Source organism: Muntiacus reevesi, chromosome 5 (assembly GCF_963930625.1).
Source record: "Muntiacus reevesi chromosome 5, mMunRee1.1, whole genome shotgun sequence".
Taxonomy (NCBI): Eukaryota; Metazoa; Chordata; class Mammalia; order Artiodactyla; family Cervidae; genus Muntiacus; species Muntiacus reevesi.
The window spans coordinates 52,216,572-52,243,623 of NC_089253.1; the positions used below are offsets into that span (position 1 = coordinate 52,216,572).

General features: G+C 59.2%; 1 protein-coding gene across 1 annotated transcript; it reads left to right on the top strand.

Annotated features, from left to right (window-relative positions):
* The first annotated feature begins 412 nt into the window (after nt 1–412).
* On the top strand, nt 413–27,052 carry CDK18 (cyclin dependent kinase 18). The gene is made up of 16 exons (XM_065938247.1): nt 413–546; nt 17,843–17,991; nt 18,159–18,298; nt 18,887–19,012; nt 19,787–19,843; nt 20,812–20,926; nt 21,056–21,150; nt 21,463–21,525; nt 22,279–22,402; nt 22,499–22,619; nt 23,358–23,455; nt 23,665–23,770; nt 23,882–23,924; nt 24,545–24,635; nt 24,932–25,009; nt 25,643–27,052. The coding sequence occupies exons 2-16, from the start codon at nt 17,868–17,870 to the stop codon at nt 25,675–25,677; spliced, it is 1,416 nt and encodes a 471-aa protein (XP_065794319.1). The 5' UTR covers nt 413–546; nt 17,843–17,867; the 3' UTR covers nt 25,678–27,052.

A 27,052-nucleotide genomic window follows, 5' to 3' on the forward strand; every position in this document is an offset into this window, starting at 1 on the left:
CTGGGAGAGCTTGACTGAGAGGGGGACACTCAGCAAATCCCCCCCTTCCCCGGTGCCCTGGCCCCAGTCCTGGGTGCTCCAAGTCCGGAGACCTCATCCCCGGGTCAAGGCGCTCAGGGCAGCCCCAGAGGGCTGACGGAGGCCAGGCGGAGGAACGAAACCGGAAGAGGCGCTTGGACCCTGGCTCCCAGTTGGGAGAGAGGGGTGGGCACCAGGGCAGAGCGAGCCCCAGGGATTGGCAGCGGCTGTGGGCAGGGCGGGCGGGCCGGGGGCGGAGTCGGGCCGTGCGTGTGAAAAACTCCGGCGGGCGCCGGGCTCTCCCCTCCCCGCCCCGCCCTCCTCCCCCCTCTCCCCTCCCCCATCCCCCCCCCCCCCCCGCCTCCTCCTCCTCCCGCTCAGGTTGCAGCCTCTCCCGGGAGCCGCTCACCTTTCCCGAGCAGCGGCTGCCGCTCCGAGCGCGGGCAGGGACCCCAGCAGGGCGCAGGGCCCGGCCCCTCGGCGGTCGCGGGCGGGAGCCGGCGCGCCGCGGCCCCCAGGACACGCGCGGTGAGTCCCGCGGGCCACTCGCGGCGGCCGGCCGGGCGGCCCGGGAGGAGGGGGCAGCGCGGCGCCGGGGAAACGGAGCAAAGGTAAACCCAGCGGCTCTTAAAGGCGCAGGGCTGCTTCTGCTCGGGGGCCGGGGCTGTAGGGCGACTCCAGGGCCACGCGGGGAAGTCGGCGATCGCCGCGCGGCTGGGCCGGCATGCTGGGGGGCGGGCGATGCCCTCCCTGCGCAGGCCGGCTCCCGGCATCCAGGGACTTAGGACCGAGGGCTGTTTTGCCTTCTCAGGTCCGCCGCCCCTCCCGGGCGTCTCCAGCGGGACTCACTTTGACCTCCCCCGAAGCTCCTAGGAAGCAAAGTTTTTCACCCGGTCGGGAACCGGGCGCGTTCTCTGCTCCCTTCCTTCTGGGAAGGGCAAGGGTCAGGAGCCTCCGGTAATGGGAGAACCCGCCAGTGTGGGACCAGACCCCGCCTTGAAGGGCTTTCGGGGCTCCGGTGAACTTTCCGGAGAGGCAGGCTGGCGCGGTGGGAGGCCAGGGCCCTAGGGTGAAGGTGGAAGGACACGACACGTGAAGCCCTGAAGCGTCCAGCGCTGGGGGGGGTGTGGGGGTGCGGGGGTTGGGGGGGGGGGCTCTTCTCTCCCTGCCAACCGAAGGAGCAGTGCCCCTTGCCCACCCAGCCACAACAGGCAAAGGGTTAATGCAGTCATGGGAAGGGTGGGTGGCCAGTTGGGAGATGTAGCCTAAGGATTCTTGGGGAGCGGGGGGAGATGGTCAGGAATCAGAAATCTGAAGTCAGCTCTGGCTGGAGGCCTCTCTTTCCTGCCTGTTGGGGGCCAGGGTTTCTGGAGCTGTTTGCAGGCCTTGTGGTGGGAGTCCTGCGGTTGAGACAGTGACTGATCTCCTGTGCTTGGGGTCAACACCCTGCACCAGGGGCCTTTGATCCTCTCGGAACTCCTTCCCTACAGCTTGAGTGGAGACCGCTCCCCAGAACCTCATCCCCACCCCCAGCCCAGCCCTCAGCGGTTCCCCAGTTGCGTCCTGAGCCCTGTGACTCACTGACACCACCGGCCTGGCCCTCCAGTGCCAGCGCCCTGTGAGATTCAGGGTGCTCGTGGGGTGTTTTCCACTGGGCTGGGGCTCACAGCACATTCCTTGACACTGGCCTGAGGGAGCAGAATCCTTAGAACGAGGATGCTGGAATGTCTGGCTGACAGACACATCCTCGGAGACGCCCTGCCTTTCCTCTGACCTGGGCGGGGGGTCTGGGACCCCCTTGCTTAGGGTTGGGGGATGGCAAAGATGGCCCAGGCAACACTGGCTTCTAGGTTTGGGTCTGCATCCCAAGGTGTTCTGGAGAGAGGGTCACCTTGCCACAGGAGAGCTTCTGTCTCAGGTTACCCAGCTCCAGGCACCTCCCGTGCAGCTGATGAGCCTGTGAGCCTGACCTCCCCCAAGCCTTGCAAACGCCCCGCCCACTTGGTTCCTGGGACTCTCCCCTCTGGCTGCCCACCCCCAGCCAGGAGCCTTCATTCTTCCCAAACCTATTGGGGTTTCCAGAGTCAGAGTAGTTTTCAGTAAGTTACATTTGATTTCTTAATGCCCTAGTGGCTACCATTTATCAGTTATCTACTGGGTGCCAAGCAGTGTGTCATACAGCTTTATGAGGTAGGTATTATTTGTGCATGAGTGCGTGCTAAGTCACTTTAGTCATGTGCAACTTTTGTGACCCTATGGACTGTAGCCTGCCAGGCTCCTTTGTCCATGGGATTCTTCAGGCAAGAATACTGGAGTGGGAAGCCATGCCCTCCTCCAGGGTATCTTCCTGATCCAGGGATCCAACCCACGTCTCTTACATCTCCTGCATTTGCAGGCAGGTTCTTTACCAGTAGCGCCACCACAGCTGTTACTGTTATCCCACTTTATGGTGAGGAAGCAGAGACTCTGGGACACCAACTTTCCCCAGATCCACATAGGTGGGATCCCACTTCCTCTGACCTCAAGCCCCCTGGCTCTTAGTCTGTGCCCCCATCAAGGGAGACCCCAACCTAATCCGGAGCTGTCTGGTTCTATGTTGGTCCTTGCAGAAGGAAGGATGGATCTGGTGCTGTGAGTAAGGAGGCTCCCACTTGTCCCGTGCCAGGCAGAGCCCAGCTTCTCCACGGGTCATGGGAGAGAGGCACCTGATCCGAGGACAACTAAGTTCTTGGTCTAAGACCTCATGGGATCAGGCTGCCTGCCTTGGAAATGCCGCCCACCTCGGGCCTCGAGGAGATGGAGCTGCCTTTATGCCTGCATTTGTTTTCCCCGCAGACCCAGACTGACCTCTGGTGATCTGACCTTCCTATGCCCAGGTAGACAGGCCCTGTGCCTGGCTTGGCCCCCCGCAGCTCCTACCCCAGTCTGGCCTCTACTTTCTGGGGTCACCCTGCTTTGGACTTTTGTTCAGTGTCTCCACCTATCCCTTCTCTGATTCGTTTTTTCCTTCCCTGAGTTTGAGATCTAAAGGAGAGGGCCAGCCCAGCAAGTGCTCACTGTGTGACTCCTCTCTCCCAGCGAACTCCCGAGCTTCTCCCAGCCTGTTTCCTCACCAGTGAAATGGAGGTCATAACAGGGAGGGTTGTTACCCGAATTAAATGAAGTAATGTACAGTGCCTGGCACCTGGCAAGTGCTAAATAACCAGTGACTTTATTTGTTGTTTGGGAATGAATTCCTAGTTATCACACTGTGCCTGGCTTTGGGTAGAGATGGAGGCAGGCTTTCCTAATCTCATCAGGCTGGGCCCTTAGCAGTGTCTTTTCCATTCCTCCAGATTGAGGAGGCAGTCCCTGTGTAAGAGAGTGGGGGCTAGGTGGGGTTCTTGTTAGGTGAGAACCTACCAGGAGGGACCCAGGGGTCTGCGCTGTGGGACTCTACCCTCCCCTCTATCTCAGCTTCCTAGAGGAGCGAGGTGGGCCCTGGGGGCTGGAAAGCTAACAGCCTCCTGCTCTGAGGGCCCTCCACCAGGCCTCCCTTCCCTGGGGTAAGAAGACCCTCCCCCAGTGCTTAACTGCGGGCCCAACTCTGCTCTGTTGTCTGGGAGGGAGTGGCTGGCCTGCATCCAGACTCACCCGATTAGCTTTGCCCCTTTGGGCGTGAGTCACATTTCTCTTCTCCTGTCCACCCTGGACCCTTCGCCCTCCTGGCATCAGCTGCTGAGTAGGCACTTTCCCATCTCCGGGGTGGGAGCAGACCAAGGTCTTGTCCTGGGCGCCCCAGCGCACGTGCCCGTGCACGTACACAGAAGCCAGTGCTAAGGCTGGGCTCGTGGCTGCTCAGACACCGGGGACCCAGGATCATGACAGAGCCAGCGGCTGGCCTGGCAGGAGCTGGCCCATGGCGCAGCAGCAGACTAGGAAGAAGGGACACTGCGGGCGCATCTCAGCCAGACCTCCCGTTGGAAGGAGAGCTCCCCCTAGCTCCTGACATCTTCAGGGTCTTGTCTGCAGAGGAGGAGTGGTAAGGTGGCAGGGTGAGAAGTGCCTTTAAACTCAAGAGGGTCTTCAGGCTCTCTGACAGCATGAGTGGCCCTGGTAAGACAGGACACTGGTCTGGAGACATTGGCCTGAACCTCTGAAGGGCAGTGGCGAGACTGGGAACTCTGGATAGTGGTTTCACCCTGTGCTCCCACCCCACCCTTCTGATGTTAAATTAAGTCTTTCCTGGAAATAGAGGGGTCGGTATAGACAAGATGACCCGATAATTTTCTTAAATATTTATTTATTTGGCTGCACTGGGTTTTAGTTGCAGCATGGAGGATCTTTGATCTTCCTTGCAGCATGCAGGATCTTTAGTTGTGGCATGCAAACTCTTAGTTGTGGCACGTGTTTGATCCCTAACCAGGGATCAAACCTGGGCTCCTTGCTTTGGGAGCTCGGAGTCTTAGCCACTGGACCACCAGGGGGAAGTCCTGGATGGCCTGCTAGTGATGGCGCGCTGGTATGTTCATTCAGTTTTGCGTGTGGAGGGTGTGTCTCTTGCCCGTCATGGATGGGGGCAGTGTTTGGACTTCGGGGTCAGTTCAGTCCTGCCCCTGTTGCTCAGGAAGTGGTTGCCTTAGGTGAAGGACCTCGCTCACCCGAGTTTTAGTTTCCTCCTTTAGAAAATGGAGAGAGAAACAGTATTGCCTCATGTGGTTGTGAGAATTCCGATGAGATAATGTCAACAGTACTGCTCGCCTTTTGCCTTACCTGGTGTTGTGACCAAGGGCTGGTGGCAGGCAGAGTCAGCGGACCACATTTGGCAGTTCTCAGAACCCTGCTCTCTCCTTGATCGCTGTAGAAGCCAGGGCTCAGGCCCCCAGCTGGGAAGGAAACTATTCTTAAAACGTTTCTATGCTCCCTTACCCCAAGCGCCCTCTCCAGGTTATCATTATCGTGAGAAGCTCTGGCAAAGCTCCAGAATGATTTCTGTCCTCACCCCTCGCTGCCATAAAGGAACCTCCCCTTTTCTTTCTTTGGGGTCCCCTCAGGAAACAGGGCTGCTTCTCCCCTCTGGCCCTGGCCACCCAGCAAAGGAGATTCTTGCTGAGAGAGCAGGCCCCGGGGGAGGGGGCATAGCTGTCTTTCCCCACATCCTGGCAGGATCCAGCGCCTGGAAGCAGGTAAGGAGTAGGCCCTGTGCTTGAGGGCATCACGCTCGTGACATGAGCAGTGCTGGGTCCCCAGACCCCCTCTGCCAGCAGGCCATGGGCTGAGGCCAGGAAAGGGGGCCCTAGGCCCCTCCCTGTTCCTGGCACGGAGCTCAGCTGGCAGCACCCCTTGCCACGGCTGGGCTGGGTGCCATGCTCTGGGCTGATGCCAGACCTGCCTGGCTGCTTGCCTGGGCAAGGTGGCTCTCCAGTGGACGGCTGATGTCCCTGATAATGGTGCCCGGCGCAGGGAATGCCACCTCTGGCCAGACCCTTGCTGCCCTTCTAGCCTCGGGAAGCAGAAAGGGCACTGAGCTCAGAGTCACAAGCCCTCGGTTCTAGTTTGGCTCTACTCCATCGTCCAAGTGGCCTCGGGCCGGCCGCTCCCCTTTCTGAGTCTTCCCTTCTTCACCTGGTAGATGAGGGCCCAGACCTGGGGGTTCCTAGAGCCCCGTCCAGGATGGCTGGTTTGTGGTTCTAGCTTTTGCCAATCCTGCTGGCGAGGGGAGCTGTCCTTGGAGACCCCAGGAGGGACTCTTGATCCTCCAAACTCTGCAGCGCAGGGCCTTCCCCCAGCTGAGGCCGGGGTAGCTGGCCCTTCCCATCGCTCCGGTGGATGAGGAAGCCCTGGAAGGCTGCCTCCTTGTCAGACAGGAGGAGAAAAAGTACTTCCCAAAGCCGTGGGTGTGGGATTCAGACATCATACAGGCACTGATGCCCAACGGCAAGGCTTGAAGAACCATGGCTCTTGGCCAAATCCAGCCTATATTAGTCTGACCTGTGAGCTAAGAATGATATTTATAGGTTTAAGTGGTTGGGAAAAATTCAAAAGATGAAAGTAATATTTTGTGACACTTGAAAATTACATAATATATGAATTTTAGTGTCCACGAGTGAAGGTTTACTGGAACACAGCCACGCATTCCTTTCCATCCTGTCTGTGGGTACTTTTAGGGGGATAGAGTTGTGTGACGGCAGCAGAGACCGTATGGCCACAGAGCCTAAAATACTGGCAGTCTGGCCTTTATAGGAACGCTTGCCCACCCTGCTTAGATAACCATAGTTCTTCCAAGGTTTGCACCAAACAGTTCTGGAATCTCTATCTAAAAATACTTTCTTTTCATTTAAGAAGAAGTGTTGTTCTTTTAACATTAGCAATGAAAGTTCATTATGGAAATATTAGAAGCTGCAAATAAGCAAAAAGGAGGTATTAAAATCACCCATAATTCTGTCACCCAGTTAGATAACTACTGTTAGCATTTTAATTTAGAGCCTTCTATAATATATATATATATATAGTGTGTATGTATGTGTATGTGTGTGTCCTGCTGAATTATTTACAGTGTTTGTCTACATGTATTTATAGGGTGTACATGTATGACACATGTATGTCTAGCACACAGCTTTTATAAGTTGTACACAAATGCCTTTTCATTTAAATACACATCTCAAACTGCTTGCTGTCTCAGGGACTGTCCTAGGCCCAGTGGGGTAATCCTAGTATCCCAGGCCCTGGGGCAACATCCAGACCGAGATGCCCAGCAGGCATTCAGGCCTGTGTGTGAGGCGCAGGGGCTTGGTGGGGCCTGAGCTGCGAATCTGGAAGTCATCAGCACGTGGGTGGTGGTTTCCACGGCAGGAAAGCCTGAGGTCACCAGGATGAGCGTAGCGGCAGAAGAACAGAGGACCAAAGAGGGAACTCTGAGCGGCGTGACATTCAGGGCCAGGTAGAGGAAGTGAGTTCCCAGACAGGGGAGGGAGGAGGAAGCTGGAGAACCAGGGGCTGGGGGAGGGGAGACATAAGGAGACCGGGACTGGCAGAAGCCAGCGCTGCCCCCAAGCTCTGAGCGGTGGGTGCTGCTGACGGGACTTCTAAAGCACGGGATGTTCGGAGGTGTCCCAGAGTGGGCCTTGGAGACAGACAGGAGCAGGGCAGTGGTCGTGGCCGCAGTGGCTGCCTGGACCCCGCCTGGTGAGAGGGAGGTAACGCTGAGTGTGAGGAGGCCAGCGTGCCCTGAAGGGTGGAGAATGTTGGCCAGGGTCCTTCAGAACGTGGGTGTGGCATCGCAGGGCCAGACTGGTGGTGGCGAGTGCAGGGAGTGCAGTATAAATAGGAATGTGGTCTGGAGATGTGGGAAACCCTCCCCTCCGGCCCCCTCACTGATCGTGAGACAGCTGTTCCCCTGGGATGCACGCTTGAAGGCCCCTGCTGTTCTGTTGCTAAAGTTGGGCGTGGTGAGAAAACCAGTGACGTTTCTCAGTCGTGTCAGACTCTTTGTGACCCCATGGACTGTAGCCTACCAGGCTCCTCTGTCCATGGGATTTTCCAGGCAAGGGTACTGGAGTGGGTTGCATTTCCTTCTCCAGGGGATCTTCCCAACCCAGGATCGAACCTGGGTCTCCCACATTGCAGGCAGATGCTTTACCCTCTGAGCCACCAGGGAAGCCCAGAGATGTTAACTAAGATCCCCTGACAGGCTGTTCAGTCTGGATGAGCGAAGACTAAAGGGCAGGCGACCTGGGTGCTCTTTATTTCTCCTCCTGTTGGTTAAATAGAGGATGGTGGGCCTCAGGCTCTGTGCTTAAGCAAACAGAGTGGAAACAGAGATGAGCTGTTTCCACTGAGATTTGGCAAGGAACACTTAAGAAAAGGCTCCCGACTTTGGAATTTTAAAAACACTGGATGGTAGGTGAGGGGCCTTCCTGGAGGGTCTTTCTTTAAGACACGCTGCTGAAAGGAGTGGAGGAGGGTCTCCTCTGTCTGGGAGGTGGGGTGGGCCTGGTCTGGAAGCAGATGTAGGAGACAGAGGTCTTGCCTGCCCTGGCTCCTTGCTCCCACATCTGGTCTGGGATGTCTGGGACAGCTAGGGCCAGAGCTGACAGAAGGGTGCCTCGTCCCACCTTATCGCTTAGAAATCCACAACCTCTCCAGAGATTCCTGGCCAGCCTTGGCTGGGTGTCCAAAAAAGGCCAAAAGAGAAAATGCCAGAAGATAATATATGTGGCTTCATTCCTTGAGCCCCAGGAAGCCAAAAAGAGTGACAGGGTATCAGCAGGACTGATGGAGCGGTCTGCGGTGAGGAGGGGTCATCTGTAGGGGTCAAGGTCTGAGCCTAGGTGGTACACGTGACCCGTGAGGCCCTGGAAATCTGCCCCTGGGGGCCGGGAGCCCAGGAGGAGGGCCCCGGTGCCTGCCAAGCCCCCTCCCCACAAGACCTGGGAGCCCCAACTCGGCACATGTTCAGCTGGAACCTCTCTTGAGGATCGTCTCCATCCCTTGTCTATGCCTCACCAAAGTGTGGCAACTGCCCACCCCGAGGCCTGCACAGACCTCAGTGGGAGCGCGGCTGCTGGGCCGGAAGCCGCTGTCTCTGCCCCAACCCCCCCCCCCCCCCCCCGCCCCGCACCCCCACTGCCCTGGGAAGGAGCCAAGCTTACGGCTGAGGCTTGGAGTCCAGTGGGCAACTGGCAGCCTCGGGGCGGCCTGCTTACCTCCAGACACTCCGCAAACCAGGAGAGCTGGGCTCTCATAGATTCGCTCACTGCTTGTTCGAGGGTTTGTGCAGTGCGGAGCTCTGTGTCAGGGGCTAGGGGTGTAATGATGAGTCAGACCAGTCCTTGCCCTGAACCCACCCACAGGCAAACCAGGGAGACAGACAAGGCAGCAGTCACAGCACAGCAAGCCAAGCGCGCTGCTTGGGGACATCTAGAGTGCCATGGGGGCCCAGTGAGGGCCATGTGGCCAGGCCAGCAGAGTTTCAGGCCAGAGAGAACAGGAGGGGTGTGGCAGGAGGCATATGAGGAGGAGGCCACGTCTGCCTAGAGCCTTGAGGATGCAGACACTCGGTTGGCTTCCCCCTTGTCCCTGGCGCACCGGTCCCTGGGTTCCAGTTTCCGTGGAGAGTCAGGAGAACCAAAGAGGAAAGGTGTCCCAGGGAGTCCTGGGCTGGTTGATGGACCCCTGCGCTTGCTCTCGTGTCCCCAGGAGGAGGGCAGGGCCAGGCCACCCACATGGGCTGAGTCCCACCTGCTAAGAGTTGGGGCTGGCCTGACAAGGAAAAGACAAACGTAGAAGCAGGACCTGGCCGGCCTGAGAGTGGAAGAAAGGGTCTACACACCGACAGAGTGTCCTGGGGGGTCAAGGTCTTTGTCTTCAACGGGTCTAATGTTTAAATGTAGCGGAGAGGCTCAGATGAGCCACTGCAGTGCGCGGACTGTGGTCTAGTTCGGTGTGGCCATTCATTCCACCAACACTGGCCAAGCACCTGGAAGGTTGGTTCCACATGAGGCCGCGGAAGCAAAGCTGCCCGAGTCCGTGCTCTTGCCCTGAAGGACATGTCAGTCTGGAGGCATCTCGTTTTACCTCCAGGGTGGGGGGGCGGCCATGTGCAGCCTCCCAGGGGAAGCAGCAGCTGAGTTTGGAAGCAGTCTTACCGAGGGAAAAGCGAGGAAGGCCTTCCCAGGGCCAGGAGGGTGCTTTCCTCTGAGAATGTCAGCTGTGTTCTTGAAAGCTGGACCCTCCAGGCAGGGGTGAGAGCAGAGAGAGGAGGAGACAGGGGTCAAAACACAAGAGGCCTAGTCTTCCGGCCGCTGGAGTTTGGACTTTTTCCTGAGGGTGGTGTTAATACTGAAGGATTTAAAATGGGGAATTGACATCATCAGAAGGCAGCTGAGAAAGTCAGGTCTCATAGCTGGTGGCAAATGGATAGGAGGTTGGACATTATCCCCATTTTGCAGACAAGGATGCTGAGGTCTTCCCAAGTCACAGAGCTAGTAGGTGGGAGAGCTGGGGCTCCTCCCATGACTCCAAACCGCAGAGGCTTCTGGGGAGCAGGCCCGGGCAGCACGTGGCCCTCACGATGGGACTCTTGCATCAGGTAGGGTGCCATTCCTCACTGCTGTGGCACCTGCCCGCCCGAGGCCCGCGCAGACCTCCCTGGGGCAGTGGCTGCTGGTCGGAAGCTGTCCCCTCTGCCCCAGCCCACCCTGCCCCCACTGCCATGGGGAAGACTTGGGGTGCACTTGTCTAGGAGAGGGGCGACCCGGGGCCCCAGACAGCCGCCTCCTGACAGGCTTCCTGCGGGTTAGTCCAGCTTGCTCCTGGAAGGCCTTCCCCACCTGCCCCCACGCATTCTGGTAGGAGCTGTGGGAATCTCTGAGCTCTGTCCCTGCATCCAGAGCATCTGCTCACGGGCAGGGTGACCACAGGCCTCACGGTCCACTGGGTCCTGGCCCCTTAGAAGGGCCCGGGCTGATGGCCTCTCCCCAAGGCTGGAGCTCCTTGGGGAGCAAGGTTAGTGATGAGGGCTCCAGGGCCTCTGCTTCCCCACTTCCTCCCAGCTCCAGGCGGTCATGGGGTGACTGGCTTCCCCTGAGGTTTGTTGCGAGCTAGGGAAACTAAAGCCTGAAGCCGTGCAGGGCAGGGTCAGTGAGAGGGTGAAGGAAGAGATGCTATCTGCCAGCTCCCTGCAGGCACGGTTCTGCTGGGCGGAAGGGGTGTCTCTGAAGTCCCAGTGTGTGACGTGTGCAGACTTGGTCAACCGTGACCCCTGGTTATTTTAAAACCTGCCCATGGGCCCAGAGTGGCCGAGGCAGGGCCAGGAAGCAAGCAGCGGAATGTGTAATGAGGACCGTAGCTGGTGGTCAGCCTTTGAGAATGAGGGACAGACCCTCGGGGCTTCGGAAAGCGGGCAGTTGGAAATTGCTTCCTTCATCTCCTAGCCCTGGGCTTGCAGAGACTGAGACTGAAAAGAAAACAAAGCAAAAGGGGGACTTGAAAAAGCACTCGCATGCCTGGAACTCAGTAGGTGCTCCAAGTGCTGGTGAAACAGCCAGGTTGCTGTGTGCCACAGAGCTAGCCTGGGGGTCGAAGTGCGCCCGGTGAGGGCATGAGCGGTCCTGCCCGTGGCCCCATGGATGACGCACTTTCACAAGTGTGCCCGTCAGGAGGGTTCCCTCCTGGGTAGGCTTCTGGCAATGTGGGGCCAGAACCGCACGCCACGGTGGGGAGTGGGGAGAGCTGAGCCCCAGAGGAGGGTGATGCGGCTTCTGAAGGGCCCTGGGTTGCAGGCTGCGAATCAGGACTTTAAAAAAAAAAATAAACTGTATTTCTTTATTATTTTGGCTGTGCTGGGTGTTTGTGGCTGGGCACCAGCTTTCCCTAGCTGCGGTGCACAGGCTTTTCTTATTGCAGCCCACAGGCTCAGCTGGTCCTCAGCATGTGGGATCTTTGCAGGCCAGGGATTGAACCCATTACCCCTGCATTGACAGGCAGATTCTTAACCACTAGACCACAGGGAAGTCCAAATGAAGGCTTTATTGAAGAAGGCAAAGGGGCTTCTCATAAGGTTTCCTGAGGGATCTCAGAGCCTGGCTTCCTGGAGGTTGGGAGGTAAAGCTGACCTCGCCCTCTGCAACGGCCTGCAGCCAAACTCCTGTGAGAGGGAGCCGTGGCCCAGCTTCCCTGGATGTTCTGCCAGGCTCCTTCTCTGTCTCCAGGGTCTGCCCATCTGGGTCTTCCAGGTGTCCCAGCCAGAGGGCGGGGGTTAGTTCTGGGTCCTGGCGGAGGTTGTCCTGGGGGTGGGGAGCAGCTGCCGTCTCTGCGCCTCCTGGATGGGGGTGATTGGCCTGCAGGCCGGTGGCCTCCCCGGGGATGGGCGCTGTCTGCCGGGGCGCTGGAGGGCCCTACCTGGCGGTGTCAGCCATGGGGGACCCCTCCTGCCTGCCCTGCCCTCCATCTGGAGGCTCCTGCCTGCCAATCGCTGACCACGTCCCTGCTTCCTGTTCCTCTTCCACCCCAAGATCTCAAAGCGCCTTATGGACGGTAGGAATGTCTGTGAGGGATATGTGTTATAGGATGAGCTTTATATGGGCCTCCTTTCTGATATATTTTTACATCTGTGCCGGAAGCCGAGGGAAGAAAGAGAGGAGAGCTAACATTTTCTGAGTGCCTTCCTTGTGTCAACTCAGCACCCCCACTCAGACATCAGCAAATGTAAAACTCGTGCCCCAAACCCACCAGGCCTCTGCTCCCAGCACCCCTCACCCCCACGGCGGCTGCCCGTGCTTCCCTGGCTCAGGCCACCCCCTTCGGAGCCCCGCCTGGCTCTTTTCTCACCCTCCCTTTGCAGCCTGTCAGCAAATCCCTCCGGCTGCCCCTCTGCGACACACCCAGGAGCCAGCGCTTCTCCCCGCCTCGCTCTGCCGCCCTGACCCGGCCATCTCCCCCATCACTGTCGCCTCCTGGCCAGCCTCCCTGCAGCCCCCATGCTGCAGTCAGAGGGAGCCTGTTAGAACCTAAACCCGATCAGATCACTCATCCTCTCAGACCCTCCCAGACCCCGCGGGGACCCAGCATGATCTGCTGCTCCCAGATCACCCCAAACTCACTTCTGCCTCAGGACCTTTGCACCTGCCGTTTCCCTGTTACCTGCTTCCCCGGATTCTGTACGACTAGCCCCCTCCCCACTGCCTTCTCAGAATTTTCCTCAGAAGATGCCACCTTCTCAAGGAGGACTTCCTGATCACCGTATTTAAAACTGCAACACCTCGCCACTCACACCCCATCTCTTTCCTGTTTTTTCTCCCTTGCACTTGTCACCATCTAACATGTTGTGTATTTTATTTAATCATATTGTCTGCTACCTCTCCCCACCCCCATTAGAGTGTCAGCACCATGAGGACAGGATTAGTGCCCGTTTTGTTCACAAGTAGATTATCAGGGTCAGCAACAGCGCCTGGCACATAGTAGGTGTTCAATAAATAATCATGGGATGAAAGACTAGAGCCGAAATATGAGCAATGGCGTCACTACGAGCGGCCTGCTAGTGGTAGCGCAGAACTGCCATCTGGGGTTGTCTGGCTTTGAATTTGGGGTGAGGGTGGAGGAGACCTGGGAGGCAGAGAACAGCTCTTACAAGCTGGGCCTCTGGAGGGGCAGGGGGGAAGTTCCAGCTAGGAGAAGAAAGGAGCGGTGCGGTCACGGAGTTTGTGCACTTGGCAACAGCCAGGAAGTTGCTGCATGATTTTGAGCAAGTCAGTTCCCCTCTGGGAGCCAGAGAGGATTGGGATGCTGGCTCTGTGAGTGCCCACTCCGGCTAGCATTCCAGAAGCCCAGCCCTTTCTCACGGCGGCCTCCGGAGAAGTGTCAGTGTCCTCCTGGCCCAGCTCCCCCTTCCTCCTGTGGGATGCACTTCTCTGGCACTTCTCTGGCTGCTGGTGTGTGCCAGGAGGAAGTGATGGCAGTTAGGCAAGAACTTAATGGACTCACTTGGGCAGGAAGAAGGGCTAGGGTCTGCCTTCCATCTCTGCAGCTCCCGAGGGGGACTGCTTCTTCAACAACCCCCACACCCAGCCAGGCCAGCATCTCTGAACGCGCATCTCCCTCTTCCCCTGGCACCGGTTGCCCGGGGACAGCCCCAGATGGCTCCCTGGCCCTGGGGACAAAGGCCACACTGTGCCCAGCCCTGGGCTGGCTTCAGGCTGGGTGACACTGAGCCGTTCTGTCCCCTGATGCGGGTGAGGGGCCGACTGCACGAAGGTAACTGGCCTTTTTCCTGTCTCCCTTCCCCCTTGACCCTCAAATCTGAGGAGCTGACGCTCCCAAGAAAGAAGTGACAGAGGCATCTTGTGTCCTGAGCTAGGAAACAACAGATCATTCACTGCCCAGTCTGCCCTGTCGCACTCAGGCCCTGCTGGGTTCAATGCCCCAATTGTCCCCATCGGAGAGCAGCGTCCACTCTCTGCGTGGTTACCGCCGCCTGCTCCCCGGCCGCCATCAGGAGGCCCAGCCTGATGTCTCGCCCCCATCGCTGCTGCTGCAGTCGCAGCCACTTCCTCTCTGTCTCTTCTCAGGCCGCTGAGAGCAGCTGGTCCCCCGTGTCGTCTGCATCGCTTGGCTCCGCATTCCCGCTCAAGTCTCCAGTTTCACTCTTTCCATGCCTCCTGGTCCCACTGGTGGCTCCTTGCTCCCAACTTAGCCATGAGAAGGACGGGTGGAATTCAGGCTGGTTCTCCTTTGTCTTGTAGAAATTGGGGACTTCCCTCCCACAAGGCTTTTGATGAGTTTCCCTCCCCCTCCCCTCCAGGCAAGAGCAAGGGCATCAGATTTATGGCAGCTCCTGGTGGATTCCTGAGTCACCAACTCAACCTGCCATCCCATAAATCCCAGACTGTACGACGGCTTTATGGGAAGCCCTGTTTCTGGAAGAGGGCATGACTGGCCCCCCCTGGCGGAACACAGACCTCAGGAAGCCCAGTGCCCAGTTCCCCCACCCACTAGGATGACCACGACTGAGCTTGGGGCATCAGTTTGTGCAGTGCAGTCATTTCCTCCCCTCCTGGGGAGGTCTCACGCTCCGCCCAGCGTTCACTCCACCTTCCTGTGGCTCCTCCACCCCCTGGATTCCCCATCTCAGCACATTAGGGCCATCTGGAAACCTGGGCAGAGTCCATCCCTTACCTGAACCTCAGCTACTTCCCAACCATGGCTCCAATGTTCAGACCACTGGGGATGGTTTTTAAAAACACATTTTCCCAGGCACCACCCTCAGAGCCTCAGTTCTAGAATCTGAGAGTGAAACCGAGGAATCGGAATTTTTTCTGACGCTCCTTGCTGATGTTGATGTTCAGCCAACTTGTAAACAGGTGGTCTGTGCAAGGGGGAGATCTCCACTCTCCTGTCGTGTGGGAGGTGTGAGCAAACACGCAGGGCATGTCGAGGTCCTCCTGTCACTGGAACCTACATGCTGCCTCCATCAGGAAGCCCCCGTTCCTGCTCCCATTTCCCTGCGAGCTCCACACAAGAGTGAGGTGGCTGGCAGCCTCTGGGAGCTTTCTGTCCATGAGAATCCTGCAGACTGTGGGCTCGGGACATCACACGGAGCCTGGAGGAGCGGCTGAGGTTGACTGATGGGGATGAGCTTGGAGATGGAGAAGCAGGGAAGTTCCAGGCTGGTGAGGTTTGCAGGGAAGCTGCAAGAGGAGTTCTCGGCTACCTTCTTACCTCAGGAGCCCTCGCAGCCCCAAGTCCCTTGAGAATAGGGACCAGCCTTCACTCACCACTAGCCCCAGGGCCTGGCTCTTCGTTTGTTGAGCTGAACTGAGTGAGACTTCAGGGCCCAGTGGCAGAGATAGGCTCAGCGGGCAGTGTGGACCTGAGGCCTATACTCTGAGAGGTGCCAGCCCGAGGAAGCAGGGGTTCTGGGCTCAGGAGAGCTGGAGGGTCTCAACTTAGCTGCCTCTGGGGGCAGCCAGGAGCCAGGGGAAGGACCCTTTCCAGTCTGGCTGAGGACAGAAGGATGTGATCATTAGGCAAAGTAAACATTACTGACCCATCATCCCTTAAACCAGGATTCAGGAGGGGCCTGGTTGCCTTGGCAACTGGTTACTGGCCAGTGACAGTGCTGAGAGCATCCTCTGGGGAGGGGCCATGCTTGGTGCATGGGTGAAATCTGGAGAGAGTGCAAGGTTATCCTTTTCTCGCAGGGCTGGCCCTGATGGCTTCTTGGCAGGTGTCGGGGGCGGGGGGTGCCTGGTGAGGCCTCTTGATCCTGGCCCCACTGTAGCTGAGGGAAAAGTGGGCAAAGCAGAATGAGGAGGCGGACACACTGGAAGCTTATGAAACCATGGAGGGAAGGGGAGGGGAGGGAAGGGAAGGAAAGGGGAGGGGAGGCGTGACAGCTCCACTCTGAGTTTTCAGGGCAGAACAGAGAAGGAAGAGTCGGTGTGAAGAAGCAATGGCACCAGTCCCACTGAGAGGCCAGCAGGGTGTCCCCTTCTCAGAGTCCAAGACGGCTGCGGAGCCTAGGCAGGGAACTGGCTGGGGAAGGGGTCCTGGGGCGAGCAGACAGCCCGCCCTGCTGCTTCATGGTCTTCACTGCAGTGGATGCCCTGCCTGCTGGCTTCTGTATGGGAAGGACCGACAGTGCTCTGTGTCCTCTCCCCAGGGGGCCCTGTCTGTTTCCGCAAATTTCTGCCTTTGCCCTGAGACATTCAGCTGCTCCAGACCTCTCATATTTCAGCAGGAGAGATGGGAGGAGGGCCAGCTCAGATGCACACATCCTCCCCTCATCCCTTTCCTCTCTTTTCCTGCCTCCAGGGAACTCACAGCAAACTGGAGAGGGGCTTCTAGGTATCAGTATTAGGATGAAAATGTTTGGGCCAGACTGCATTACAAGGGTGTAGGCTAAGGTACGTTCAGCTTACGGACATCCATCATTTAGGCTTACTGGCTGTTGACATATTCGGCCTCCTCCACCTAAGTTGGTAAAGAGCTGCTGGCCCAGGGGCCACCTGGCTCTGGTGTCCCCCCTGCCCCCCAGCCTCATTCCAGAACTCTCTAGGCCTCCAGCAGCTAAAAGGCTACTGTCCGGCCCTGGGGAGACCTTCAGGATCCTATTGGCACATCAAGCCACTATTATGAGCAATACCTTTCTCTGCTTCCTGTTATACATTGTGAATATCTCCCCAAGGGCAGGGAATCCAGAGGGGATAAGATTCCCAGGAAGGAAGATGGTTAGCAACATGTCGCCCTGGCCCCCAAGTGCAGGGTGATTGTCAGAGCTTGATGGGAAGACCCAGGATTCTCATTTGGTGTCAACGAGACCCACTGCACGTTCTCACCCGTTCTCACTGTTCTCACCAGTTCTCATCTGTTCTCACCCGTTCTCACTGTTCTCACCCGTTCTCACCTGTTTTCACCCGTTCTCACCGTTCTCATCTGTTCTCACCCGTTCTCACCGTTCTCACCCGTTCTCATCCGTTCTCACCGTCCTCACCCGTTCTCATCTGTTCTCACCCGTTCTCATCCGTTCTCACCCGTCCTCACCCGTTCTCACCGTCCTCACCCGTTCTCACCGTTCTCATCCGTTCTCACCTGTTCTCACACGTTCTCACCTGTTCTCACACGTTCTCGTCCGTTCTCATCCATTCTCACCGTTCTCTCCCGTTCCCATCCGTTCTCACCCGTTCCCATCCGTTCTCATCCGTTCGCACCCGTTCTCTTCCGTTCTCATCCGTTCTCACCCGTTCTCTTCCGTTCTCACCCGTTCTCACCGTTCTCATCCGTTCTCACCTGTTCTCACCCGTTCTCAACTGTTCTCACCCGTTCTCATCTGTTTTCACCCGTTCTCATCCGTTCTCACCCGTCCTCACCGTCCTCATCCGTTCTCACCGTCCTCACCCGTTCTCATCCGTTCTCATCCGTCCTCACCCGTTCTCATCCGTTCTCATCCGTTCTCACCCGTTCTCACCGTCCTCACCCGTTCTCATCCGTTCTCACCCGTCCTCACCGTTCTCACCCGTCCTCACCGTCCTCATCCGTTCTCACCGTCCTCACCCGTTCTCATCCGTTCTCACCTGTCCTCACCGTCCTCATCCGTTCTCACCGTCCTCACCCGTCCTCATCCGTTCTCACCGTCCTCACCCGTTCTCATCCGTCCTCACCCGTCCTCACCCGTTCTCATCCGTTCTCACCCGTCCTCACCGTCCTCACCCGTTCTCACCGTTCTCATCCGTCCTCACCCGTTCTCACCGTCCTCATCCGTCCTCACTCGTTCTCACCCGTTCTCACCGTTCTCACTGTTCTCATCCGTTCTCACCCGTTCTCACCGTTCTCACATCTCCTGTCCCAGGACCCGCTGCTCTTCCCTGCTGATCATGAACAAGATGAAGAACTTTAAGCGCCGCTTCTCCCTATCCGTGCCCCGCACGGAGACCATCGAGGAATCCTTGGCGGAGTTCACAGAGCAGTTCAACCAGCTCCACAACCGGCGCAACGAGGGTGAGGGGTCTGGGACCCTTTCCCCACCCCTCCTCTCCCCTGCCCTCCCACACACCAGCACGACTGGCCCTGGTGGGGAAGGACAGAGGTCAGGGTAGACTGGACTCCCCACTCTGCCCCCACCCCGGGGCAGAGGCCGGGAGGGTAGCTGATGCCTCTCCCTTCAGACCTACAGCTTGGTCCTCTTGGTGGAGACCCCCAGCCAGAGTCCAGCACCTTCTCCCCCACAGACAGTGGGGAGGACCGTGGGCAGCCGTCCCCAGGCGTGCAGTACCGGCGGCAGAACCAACGCCGCTTCTCCATGGAGGTGAGGTGCTCCGGACTCTATGCTATGGATGTGATGAGAGACACATCCACAAGTGTGTATGCCCAGGAAGGTTTGCCTTGGTGACAGACTTCAGAGGTTCAAATCCCAGCTCTGCTATTGATTAGATCTGTAACTTCGAGCAGGTTACTCAGCCTCTGCATAACACAGTCTCCTTATGTTAAAATGATCATGATGAAGATGAAATCAGTTAATATATGGCACATGCTCAGAACATTCCTGGTACACAGCAAGGGCTAGACAATTTGACTACTGTTCTTATGGCCCATATCCATGTGTCCAAATGTATGAAAAACAGGCTTACAAAAGCACAGTGTCTACAGGAATCTCATGCTACAGATGGTGACTCTGAGGCCCAGAGAGCACGAGGGACCTCCTGAAATCACCCAGCACCATCTGGATGTTCATGTTTGTCTCTGAGCACAACTTTGATGCAATCGCCACCCATGATTCAATCCTGCCAGGATTGTTCACAGGGAAAGCGAGACCCAGGGTGGGAGATGCAGGCCCCACAAGCCCTGGCTACCCGGGAGCAAACTCGGACACCTTGTCTCATCCTGGCCCCTGCAGGACATCAGTAAGAGGCTCTCTCTGCCCATGGACATCCGCCTGCCCCAGGAATTCCTACAGAAGCTGCAGCTGGAGAGCCCAGACCTGCCCAAACTGCCCACCCGAATGTCCCGCCGCGCCTCCCTGGTGAGTCCTAAGAGGGTCAGAGGTCACCAGAATGGCCACCCACTCCTCTGCATGGTCCTGGATTTGCCTGTCCCAGCTGAGGCCTGCAGCGGTTTCCTGGGAGGTTTCTGGGCCTCTGGCGCCACCTGCTGGTCAGGGAGGATTCCCACAGCAGATCTTCCTTTGTCAACCTCCATTCCCTAGTTGGGTCCCACCAGTGATGGAGCTGGACTCCAAGCCCACTCTGGGTTCCAGAGTCTTCACTGAGATGAGATCAGTAAGCAAGTTGGCATGTGTTTCCGAGTCTTGGCCTGTCAGATTTCCTCGGGAGCATCTTACAATACACAGATTCTGATCCCCCGTCCAGATGCCTACAGAATCACACTCTGGGTGGTGGGTCCCGGGAATCCGTTCTTTTAAGGGTTGGGTAGTGCTGAGTGAGAGCAAATGTGCTGATGGGAGGCTGTAGGGAGGTGGGTTCTGAGCTGGACACTCAAGGTGCGGTGACAAAAAAGGCATGGTTCCTGTCCTTGAGGGGCTTCTGAGCAGGATGGAGACAGATGATGAAGGCGTGGGGCAATCCCAGGCCAACACCCTGGGTCCCTGCACTGCCATGGGAGAAAGTAACTCACCCCCAGGGACAGAGAGAAGAAGGGGCGAGAACGACTGGCACTGCCCTCCCCTGCTCACCTCAGACCCACAGGGTCTCATTCCCTTCCCACCTGGAGCCCGGGGCAGGGAGGTTGACTGTATGCAGGGGCCTCCAGGCTCACCGACCCTTTGTCTCTCTCTCAGTCAGATATCGGCTTTGGGAAACTGGAAACATACGTGAAACTAGACAAACTGGGAGAGGTAAGAGGCCAGGTTGCCAGGCAGGATGGCGAGGAGGAGGAAGGGGGTCTCCCCAGCCTCCCCTGGTCTGTGCTCACGCCCCTGCCCACAGCTCCTGCCATCCACGCTCTTGGCCATGCAGTCTGTCTGGCTCTGCCTTTGGCAGGTGTTAAGGTGGGCCCAGGTCCTGGCAGAGGCCCTGAGGATGGAGTGGCTGATGGACTCTAGGGCAGAGTGCAGTCTTTTTATTCTGCAAGTATTTCATGCCTGGGATCATGTCCCAGCTCCACTCTTGGCTAGCTGTGTGGCCTGGGGTGAGGTCTGGGGTGACCACCCCCCTTCCCCATGCCTTGGTTTCCCCCTCTGTCAGTGGAAGTGGTAACTGTTCTACCTCATGGGGTGCTGTGAGGTCTGAGGAGGTCCCTAGAATAAGCTTTTGTGCCGTGTATTTACTGGCTATTTCCATTATTACTGCATTGGCCTTTGTGTTCCTGGCTGGAGGTGGGCAATGGTTTACAGAGAGGAGGAGGGTGTAGCCCTATCCTTCTAGGAAGCCAGAGGAGACCTGCCTGTAAACAGTGACAGAATATAAGGAAGAAAAAGCTAGTGCTGTAACAGACGGGCACCTCGCCTGCTGGGAGCTTACAGGAGAGACGTTCCTTCTGACCAGGGAGGAATTAGGGACAGCTTCACAGACAAGCGGGCTTTGGAGGAAAGGGAGTTTCAGTGAAGGGTAGAGGGTGGGGAGGGTAGGCAGGGCGTGCATGCCAAGTCACTTCAGTCGTGTCCGCCTCTCTGCGACCCCATGGACTGTAGCCCACCAGGCTCCTCTGTCCGTGGGGTTTCCCAGGCAGGAACCCTGGAGTGGGCTGCCATTTCCCCCTGCAGTTGGCGGGGCAGTCTGGCCCACGTCACGGCCTAGGCAGAGGCACAGAGAGGAGGGCGCTTGGCAGAGGAGAGCCGGCCCTGAGTGCGGTTCTTGCTCCCAGGGAACCTATGCCACGGTCTTCAAGGGGCGCAGCAAACTGACAGAGAACCTCGTGGCCCTGAAGGAGATCCGGCTGGAGCACGAGGAGGGGGCGCCCTGCACCGCCATCCGCGAGGGTGCGCCCCGGGGTCCTGCGGGCTGGGGGCACCGGGGGCCGGGAGGCGTGGCTGGGGCGGGGCCCCCGAGGCGGGTCCCCGGAAGAGGGTGAGGGGCGGGCGGGGCTCAGGCGCGCCTGTCGCCCGCAGTGTCTCTCCTGCGGAACCTGAAGCACGCCAATATCGTGACGCTCCACGACCTCGTGCACACGGAGCGCTCGCTCACCCTGGTGTTTGAGTACCTGGTGAGTGCGCGGGGCTGCGGCGGGCGGGCCCCGCCTGTGCCCAGAGGCCCCAGCCAGTGGCGCCCGAGGGCCGAGGTGCGGGGCTGCGGCGGGCGGGCCCGGCCTGTGCCCAGAGGCCCCCAGCGAGGGGCGCCCGAGGGCCCAGGCTCGGGGCTGCGGCAGGCGGGCTGGCCTGTGCCCAGAGGCCCCCAGCCAGGGGCGCCCGAGGGACCAGGCTCGGGGCCGTTCCACTCGCCGGCTGGGCCCTGCCTACGGGAGGGCTTCTGGCCAGCGATCGGTCAGCGTGTGGCTGAGCCAGGCCCCGTGTTCCAGGACCGAGACCTGAAGCAGTATCTGGACCACTGTGGGAACCTCATGAGCATGCACAACGTCAAGGTGAGAGCCTCCCCCGCAGGGCCGGCGTAACCCTCCCCGCTCCCAACACATCTGTCCATGGACCGCCCCCAGCCCAGGGCTGATGTAACCCTCCCCGCTTCCAACACATCTGTCCATGGACCACCCGCCCGCCCCCCACTCAGGGCTGGTGTAACCCTCCCCGCTTCCAACACATCTGTCCATGGACCGCCCCCCTCCCCCTACCCCCCCAGGGCCAGTATAACCCTCCCTGCTCCCAGCACATCTGTTTCTGGACCGCCCCTCCAGGGCCGGTGTAAGCCTCCCCACTTCCAACACGTCTGTTCAGGGACCACCCCCGCCGGGGCCGTTATAACCCTCCCCGCTTCTAGCACGTCTGTCACTTGAGAGCACGAGTTCCCTGTCAGGGTGAAGAGGAGCTTCCGGGGAAGCTGGGAGGAGTGAATGGCCTCTTCTGTGTGTGCACACCGGGCGCGCTTCCCGACCCACAGTGGCCCCTCTCAGCTCCCCGCTAGAGTGCTCTCTCCTGCCCACTCTCCTGCCTCCTCTGCCTGCCCGGTGCCCTCCCCTCTGGCTGGGGCCGAGGACAGGGAGTCCAGGTGGGCGGGAGAACCAGATAGCCTCCAGTACCTCACCTGCACTGGGTCGTGTCCCCCACCCCGTGCCAGCCCCGGGGCAGAGGTGCAGGCCCCCTCGCTCCCCCCGCCGTGGGGCGTGCTCCTGCCTCGGGGCGTGCTCCCGCCTCTGGCTGCCCCCTTCCCTCTCTCCCTCCAGATTTTCATGTTCCAGCTGCTCCGGGGCCTCGCCTACTGCCACCGCCGCAAGATCTTGCACCGGGACCTGAAGCCCCAGAACCTGCTCATCAACGAGAGAGGGGAGCTGAAGCTGGCTGATTTTGGTGAGGGCCAGAGCCTGCGGGACTGGGAGGACCTGACAGTCTCTCTGGGATGCGGGTGCCGTGGAGCGGGGAGGTGCAGTGACGGTTTGCTTCTAGGACTGGCCCGGGCCAAGTCAGTGCCCACGAAGACCTACTCCAATGAGGTGGTGACCCTGTGGTACAGGCCCCCTGACGTGCTGCTGGGGTCCACGGAGTACTCCACCCCCCTCGACATGTGGTAAGCTGGCCTGTGGGACCTCCCGACTTGCCTCTGCTGCCCCTCAGGCTTCTTCAAAGGGCTGTCTAACCTTTGAATAAAAGCTATGTGGCATCCTACTGAAGTGGATGTCAGAGAACTAAGTCAGAGCTACATTGGGGTTTCCCTGGTTCTCAACAGACTGTGCTGGGCTGTGCTTCTGAAATACCCCCCAGGAGCACATAGTGGGTCACCAGAGGGTGCAGGAGGGCCCCCACAGTGCATATGATGAATCTTCCCCAAGCATCAGTTCTGCTGAAAAATTTAGAAGGGATGCATGCTTTTTGTGTTAAAATTAACACACACAGGATTCAGTGTAGAATGAAAAGTTGGCCCAAGTTTCCAGGTAAAACACAGGTCTGCGATGAATGGCCTCTGCGGTCTGCAGGGGTTTTCTTGGAGAGTGGATCTGTGGAATTCTCTCTTTCCGTGCGGGTACACAATGGACAAAGTATGAGATAGCGCAGCTTGAAGAGCCGCCACAGGAGTGCTGGTTATGCAGACACAAACCCTACAGAGTGAAAGGGGGAGAGCTCAAAGCGTCCTGGAGACTGCAGGGGGGGCAGTGCTGTGCTAGGGGCCTCGGCCTCCTTGGGCCCCCACCCCCATGCCGTGACCCACTGGAGCCTCCGTGGTGGTGGATCTCGGGGGAACAGCTCCAGGGAGCGCGGGTGCAAGGAGCCCCAGGCTGACGCCAGCCCTGCCCATCACTTCCTACAGGGGTGTGGGCTGCATCCACTACGAGATGGCCACAGGGAGGCCGCTCTTCCCCGGCTCCACGGTCAAGGAGGAGTTACACCTCATCTTCCGACTCCTCGGTCAGTCTCCTGCCGCTCCCTCCGTCTCACCTCGAGGGGGCACCAGCACCCCGTCCAGCATGGACGCTTCCTGGGTTAGGCAAGATCCTCCAGGGTGGGGGTCCTGGTGGCCTCGGCCACTCTCTGCCCCCACCTCCTCCCTTGCCCCCCACCCGACGTCGCCCTCGGCCCTGGCCTCTCACCCTCCCAACCCCTTCTCATCTCCCCAGGGACCCCCACGGAAGAGACGTGGCCCGGGGTGATGGCCCTGTCCGAGTTCCGAGCCTACAACTTCCCCCGGTACCTCCCGCAGCCGCTCCTCAGCCATGCTCCCAGGTAGCCCGTCCTCCCCGCTCCTGTCCGCTGTGGTCCTCACAGTCCCTCGGGGAAGTGGCCTCAGGGCCCGTCGCACCCCCATAGGCCTGCACTAGCTCCTTCCTCCCGCAGGTTGGACCCTGACGGCATCAACCTCCTGAGCGGACTCCTCCTGGTGAGTGTGCTCCCTGCTGGCCGGGGCCTGGCAGGCAGAGAGCTGAGCCTCAGGACGACCCCCTGGCCCCCAGCCCCAGCCCTGGGCCCGGCTTGGGGCTCCCTGGGACCCCTAGCCCCCAGCATGAGAGGAGTGCCGGCCTCCCCAGACTTCAGAGCGGGCGTGCTCCAAACGGAAACCCCAGTTCAAACCCTAGCTGCGTAGCTGTGGGCGGGTTACAGAACTTAGCTGTGCCTCGCTTCGCTCAACTGCACAGTAGAAGCAGTCACACCTTGTAAGATGGATAAAGTGAGGTTGTTGAAGACACTTTGAATGGTGCGTGTCTTGCGTAAGCCCACGGCAAGGGTGGTGGTTGCTGTTCCTTGTTAGTATTGCTGGTACTCACGTTACAGCTGTGTATGCTTTCACATCTGTGTCTCCATCCCCAAAGGAGATCATCCTCTTTAGGTCCCACGTCTGGTTCTCTCCTGGCGGCTGGGGACCTGGGACCCTGGACTCTGGGCTGGTCTTGAGCTGGGCTAGCAACTGACCCCAGGGGTTGCTCAGGTCAGACTGGCCCTCCATCTGGGCCAGGGGACTTAGCCTAGAGGTCCCTGCAGCTGCCCCCCTCTGCCTTTCAGTATGAATCCAAGAGCCGCGTGTCAGCAGAGGAGGCACTGAGGCACCCCTACTTCCGGTCTCTGGGGGAGCGTGTGCACCAGCTTGAAGACAGTGAGTGCGAAGGGGAGGCTGGGGGGCCTCCCTGGACCCGGGAGCGGGGCAGCGGGTCTGGGGGAGGAGGGAGCAGAGCCCAGAGCCCAGGGCCCAGGTCTGGCTGAGCATCCTGGCTCCCCCTCCCGGGGTTTTCCTTCATAACGAGGGGAGCAAACCCGGTCATCCTGGGGCTGACAGCCCCGACTGAAGGGGTGCCCCCAGCTCCCCGCGCGTGATGGGCGAGGGGCCGCAGACTGCAGGAGCGAGACCTGTTCACTGAGCCATCTCCCGGCCTGTGCCCTCTCTGCCCACAGCCGCCTCCCTCTTCTCCCTGAAGGAGATCCAGCTCCAGAAGGACCCTGGCTACCGGGGCCTGGCCTTCCAGCAGCCAGGTAGGGGCCTGTCCTCCCCACCGCTCGCCCCTATTAGAGGAGGCCAGGGCGGGCAGCGCTTGCCTCCCCGAGGAACAGAGATAGGGCCGGGAGACGGGGGATCCTCTCTTCCGGGGGCCTGCAGGGAGCAGGGCAGGGCCGGTTTCCCTATCTCCTGCCCAGGCTTCCTCCCTGTGTGTTCCTCCTCAACCCCCAGTCCAGACAGAACAACACATCTGACAGTAGCCCCAGGAAGGTGCGCCCATTTCCTGGTGCCTTCTCTCGGCAAATTCTGAGCTCTGTATGTAGCCTCTATCCTGGGAGAACTGTGCTTATTTCCAGGCTAGCTGATGGCCTCAGATGTGATAAGTGCTTTCCACGTAGCATCTTATTTAATCCTAAAATTTTCCTTGAAGTTGATACCATTGGCTAGCACTCCCCATTTCTCAGGCAAGGAGACTGAGGCTCTGGGAGGTTGAGTTGCAGTTTCACACAGCTGGTGAGCAGAAGGGATGGGATTAGACTTCAGGACTGACCGGCTCCCGAGCTCATACTCTTGCTGGCTCTGGCAGAGCAGTCCGCCTCTGCTGATCTCAGGCGAACTTGGCCCCTGCCTGCTCCTTGCAGCCCCACATCTTTCCTTCCATTTTCCAGGGCGAGGGAAAAACCGTCGGCAGAGCATCTTCTGAGCTGTGCCCGACCTGCTGTGGCCCAGGGGCAAGAGGTCACTCCATGCACAGCTGCGGCGGGATGGGGCCCACATGGCCTCGGAGGACAGACGAGTGTGGGCTAGTGGCTGGCCCAGGAGACCTCGGGCAGCCCTGCTGGCCGTGGCTGCTTCCTCTCCCTGCTTCCCACATGCCTCCCCGGTGGCCTTGGCCCAGACACCAACCCCTCCACCACCTGCCCTGGGGCCAGGCATGAGCTGCTTCCTTGGGAAGAGGCGTTGGGCAGAGAGGACCTCAGGCACTTTCCCATCCTGAAGCCCTCGGGCACCCACGGGGAGCCCACACGGACCGGGGAATCCAGAGGCCGAGCTGAGCGCTGTGCCCTGGACACGGGCACCACCGTGCCCCCCGACCTCCTGGGGGCCTGCCTGCCTCACCAGTTTGGTTGAGACGCTTTCAGGCCCCCTGGGAGCCCGCACTTCTTCCCCCAGTTTCCCCTCCAAGGGCAGGAAGCGACATGGCACTTTGTCTGGGACCTTGGAACCCTGGGTGCCTATGTTTGTGCCAAAGCCCCTCCCACCTGAGGGGGCGGGTGTCTGCAAGGGACAGAGCCACACAGAGCCACACCCCCTCTCCCATCGCTCAGCTCCTCGCCAGGGGCCCTGTGTGCTGCTGGGGGCCCAGCCGAGTCCCTTGGGACCCTGGCCCCCAGTCGCGCTCCTGAAGCTTGGAGGAGCCCGCCCTCCCCCCAGTCTGAGCGGGATTGCCTTAAACTGCAGGCAGGAGAGCACGCACTGCCCTGGGAGCTCTGCCTCCCGCTTCTACCTGTCTGCCCTCTCCCCAGAGCTCTTCCTGCTCATCATCCCCAGGTGCTGGTGGGTCCGCCCTGCACCAGCATCCAGCGGGCAGCTCCTGGGTGTGCAGGCTCACCCTGAGCCTGGTGCCAGGCGGGCCCCAGCCCTGTGGTGTTGGCACAGCCTCCCTCCTCCTCCCCAGTGTCCGTGGCTCTGTCCTTGCTCTGGCCTGTCTGGAGCCTCCCCATGCCCAGAGGAGACCGCGCCCATAGTCTGAGGTACAGGAAGGTGGGATGGGATGGGGTCAGCTCTTACCCTGAGCCCCAGGGTACCAGGAGTGTGCAGGGCCGTGGCCCCCGAGAAGGCGCCTCTACCCCCCTATGGAGCACGTCTCTTGTATTCCCAAAGTCTCAACACTGGGCTGGGTCTTAGATGTCAAGGCCAAAGGGAAGCCAGGCCGCCTGCCCAACCCCTTTCCACCTGAAGAGCGGCCCTAGAGGGTCTTGGCTTCCCCATAATTCCGCCCCCCCCCCCCCACCACTGTACTGTGAATGTCCTGTGACTCAGCATAAAGACAGATAATATATTTAATTCATGTTGTA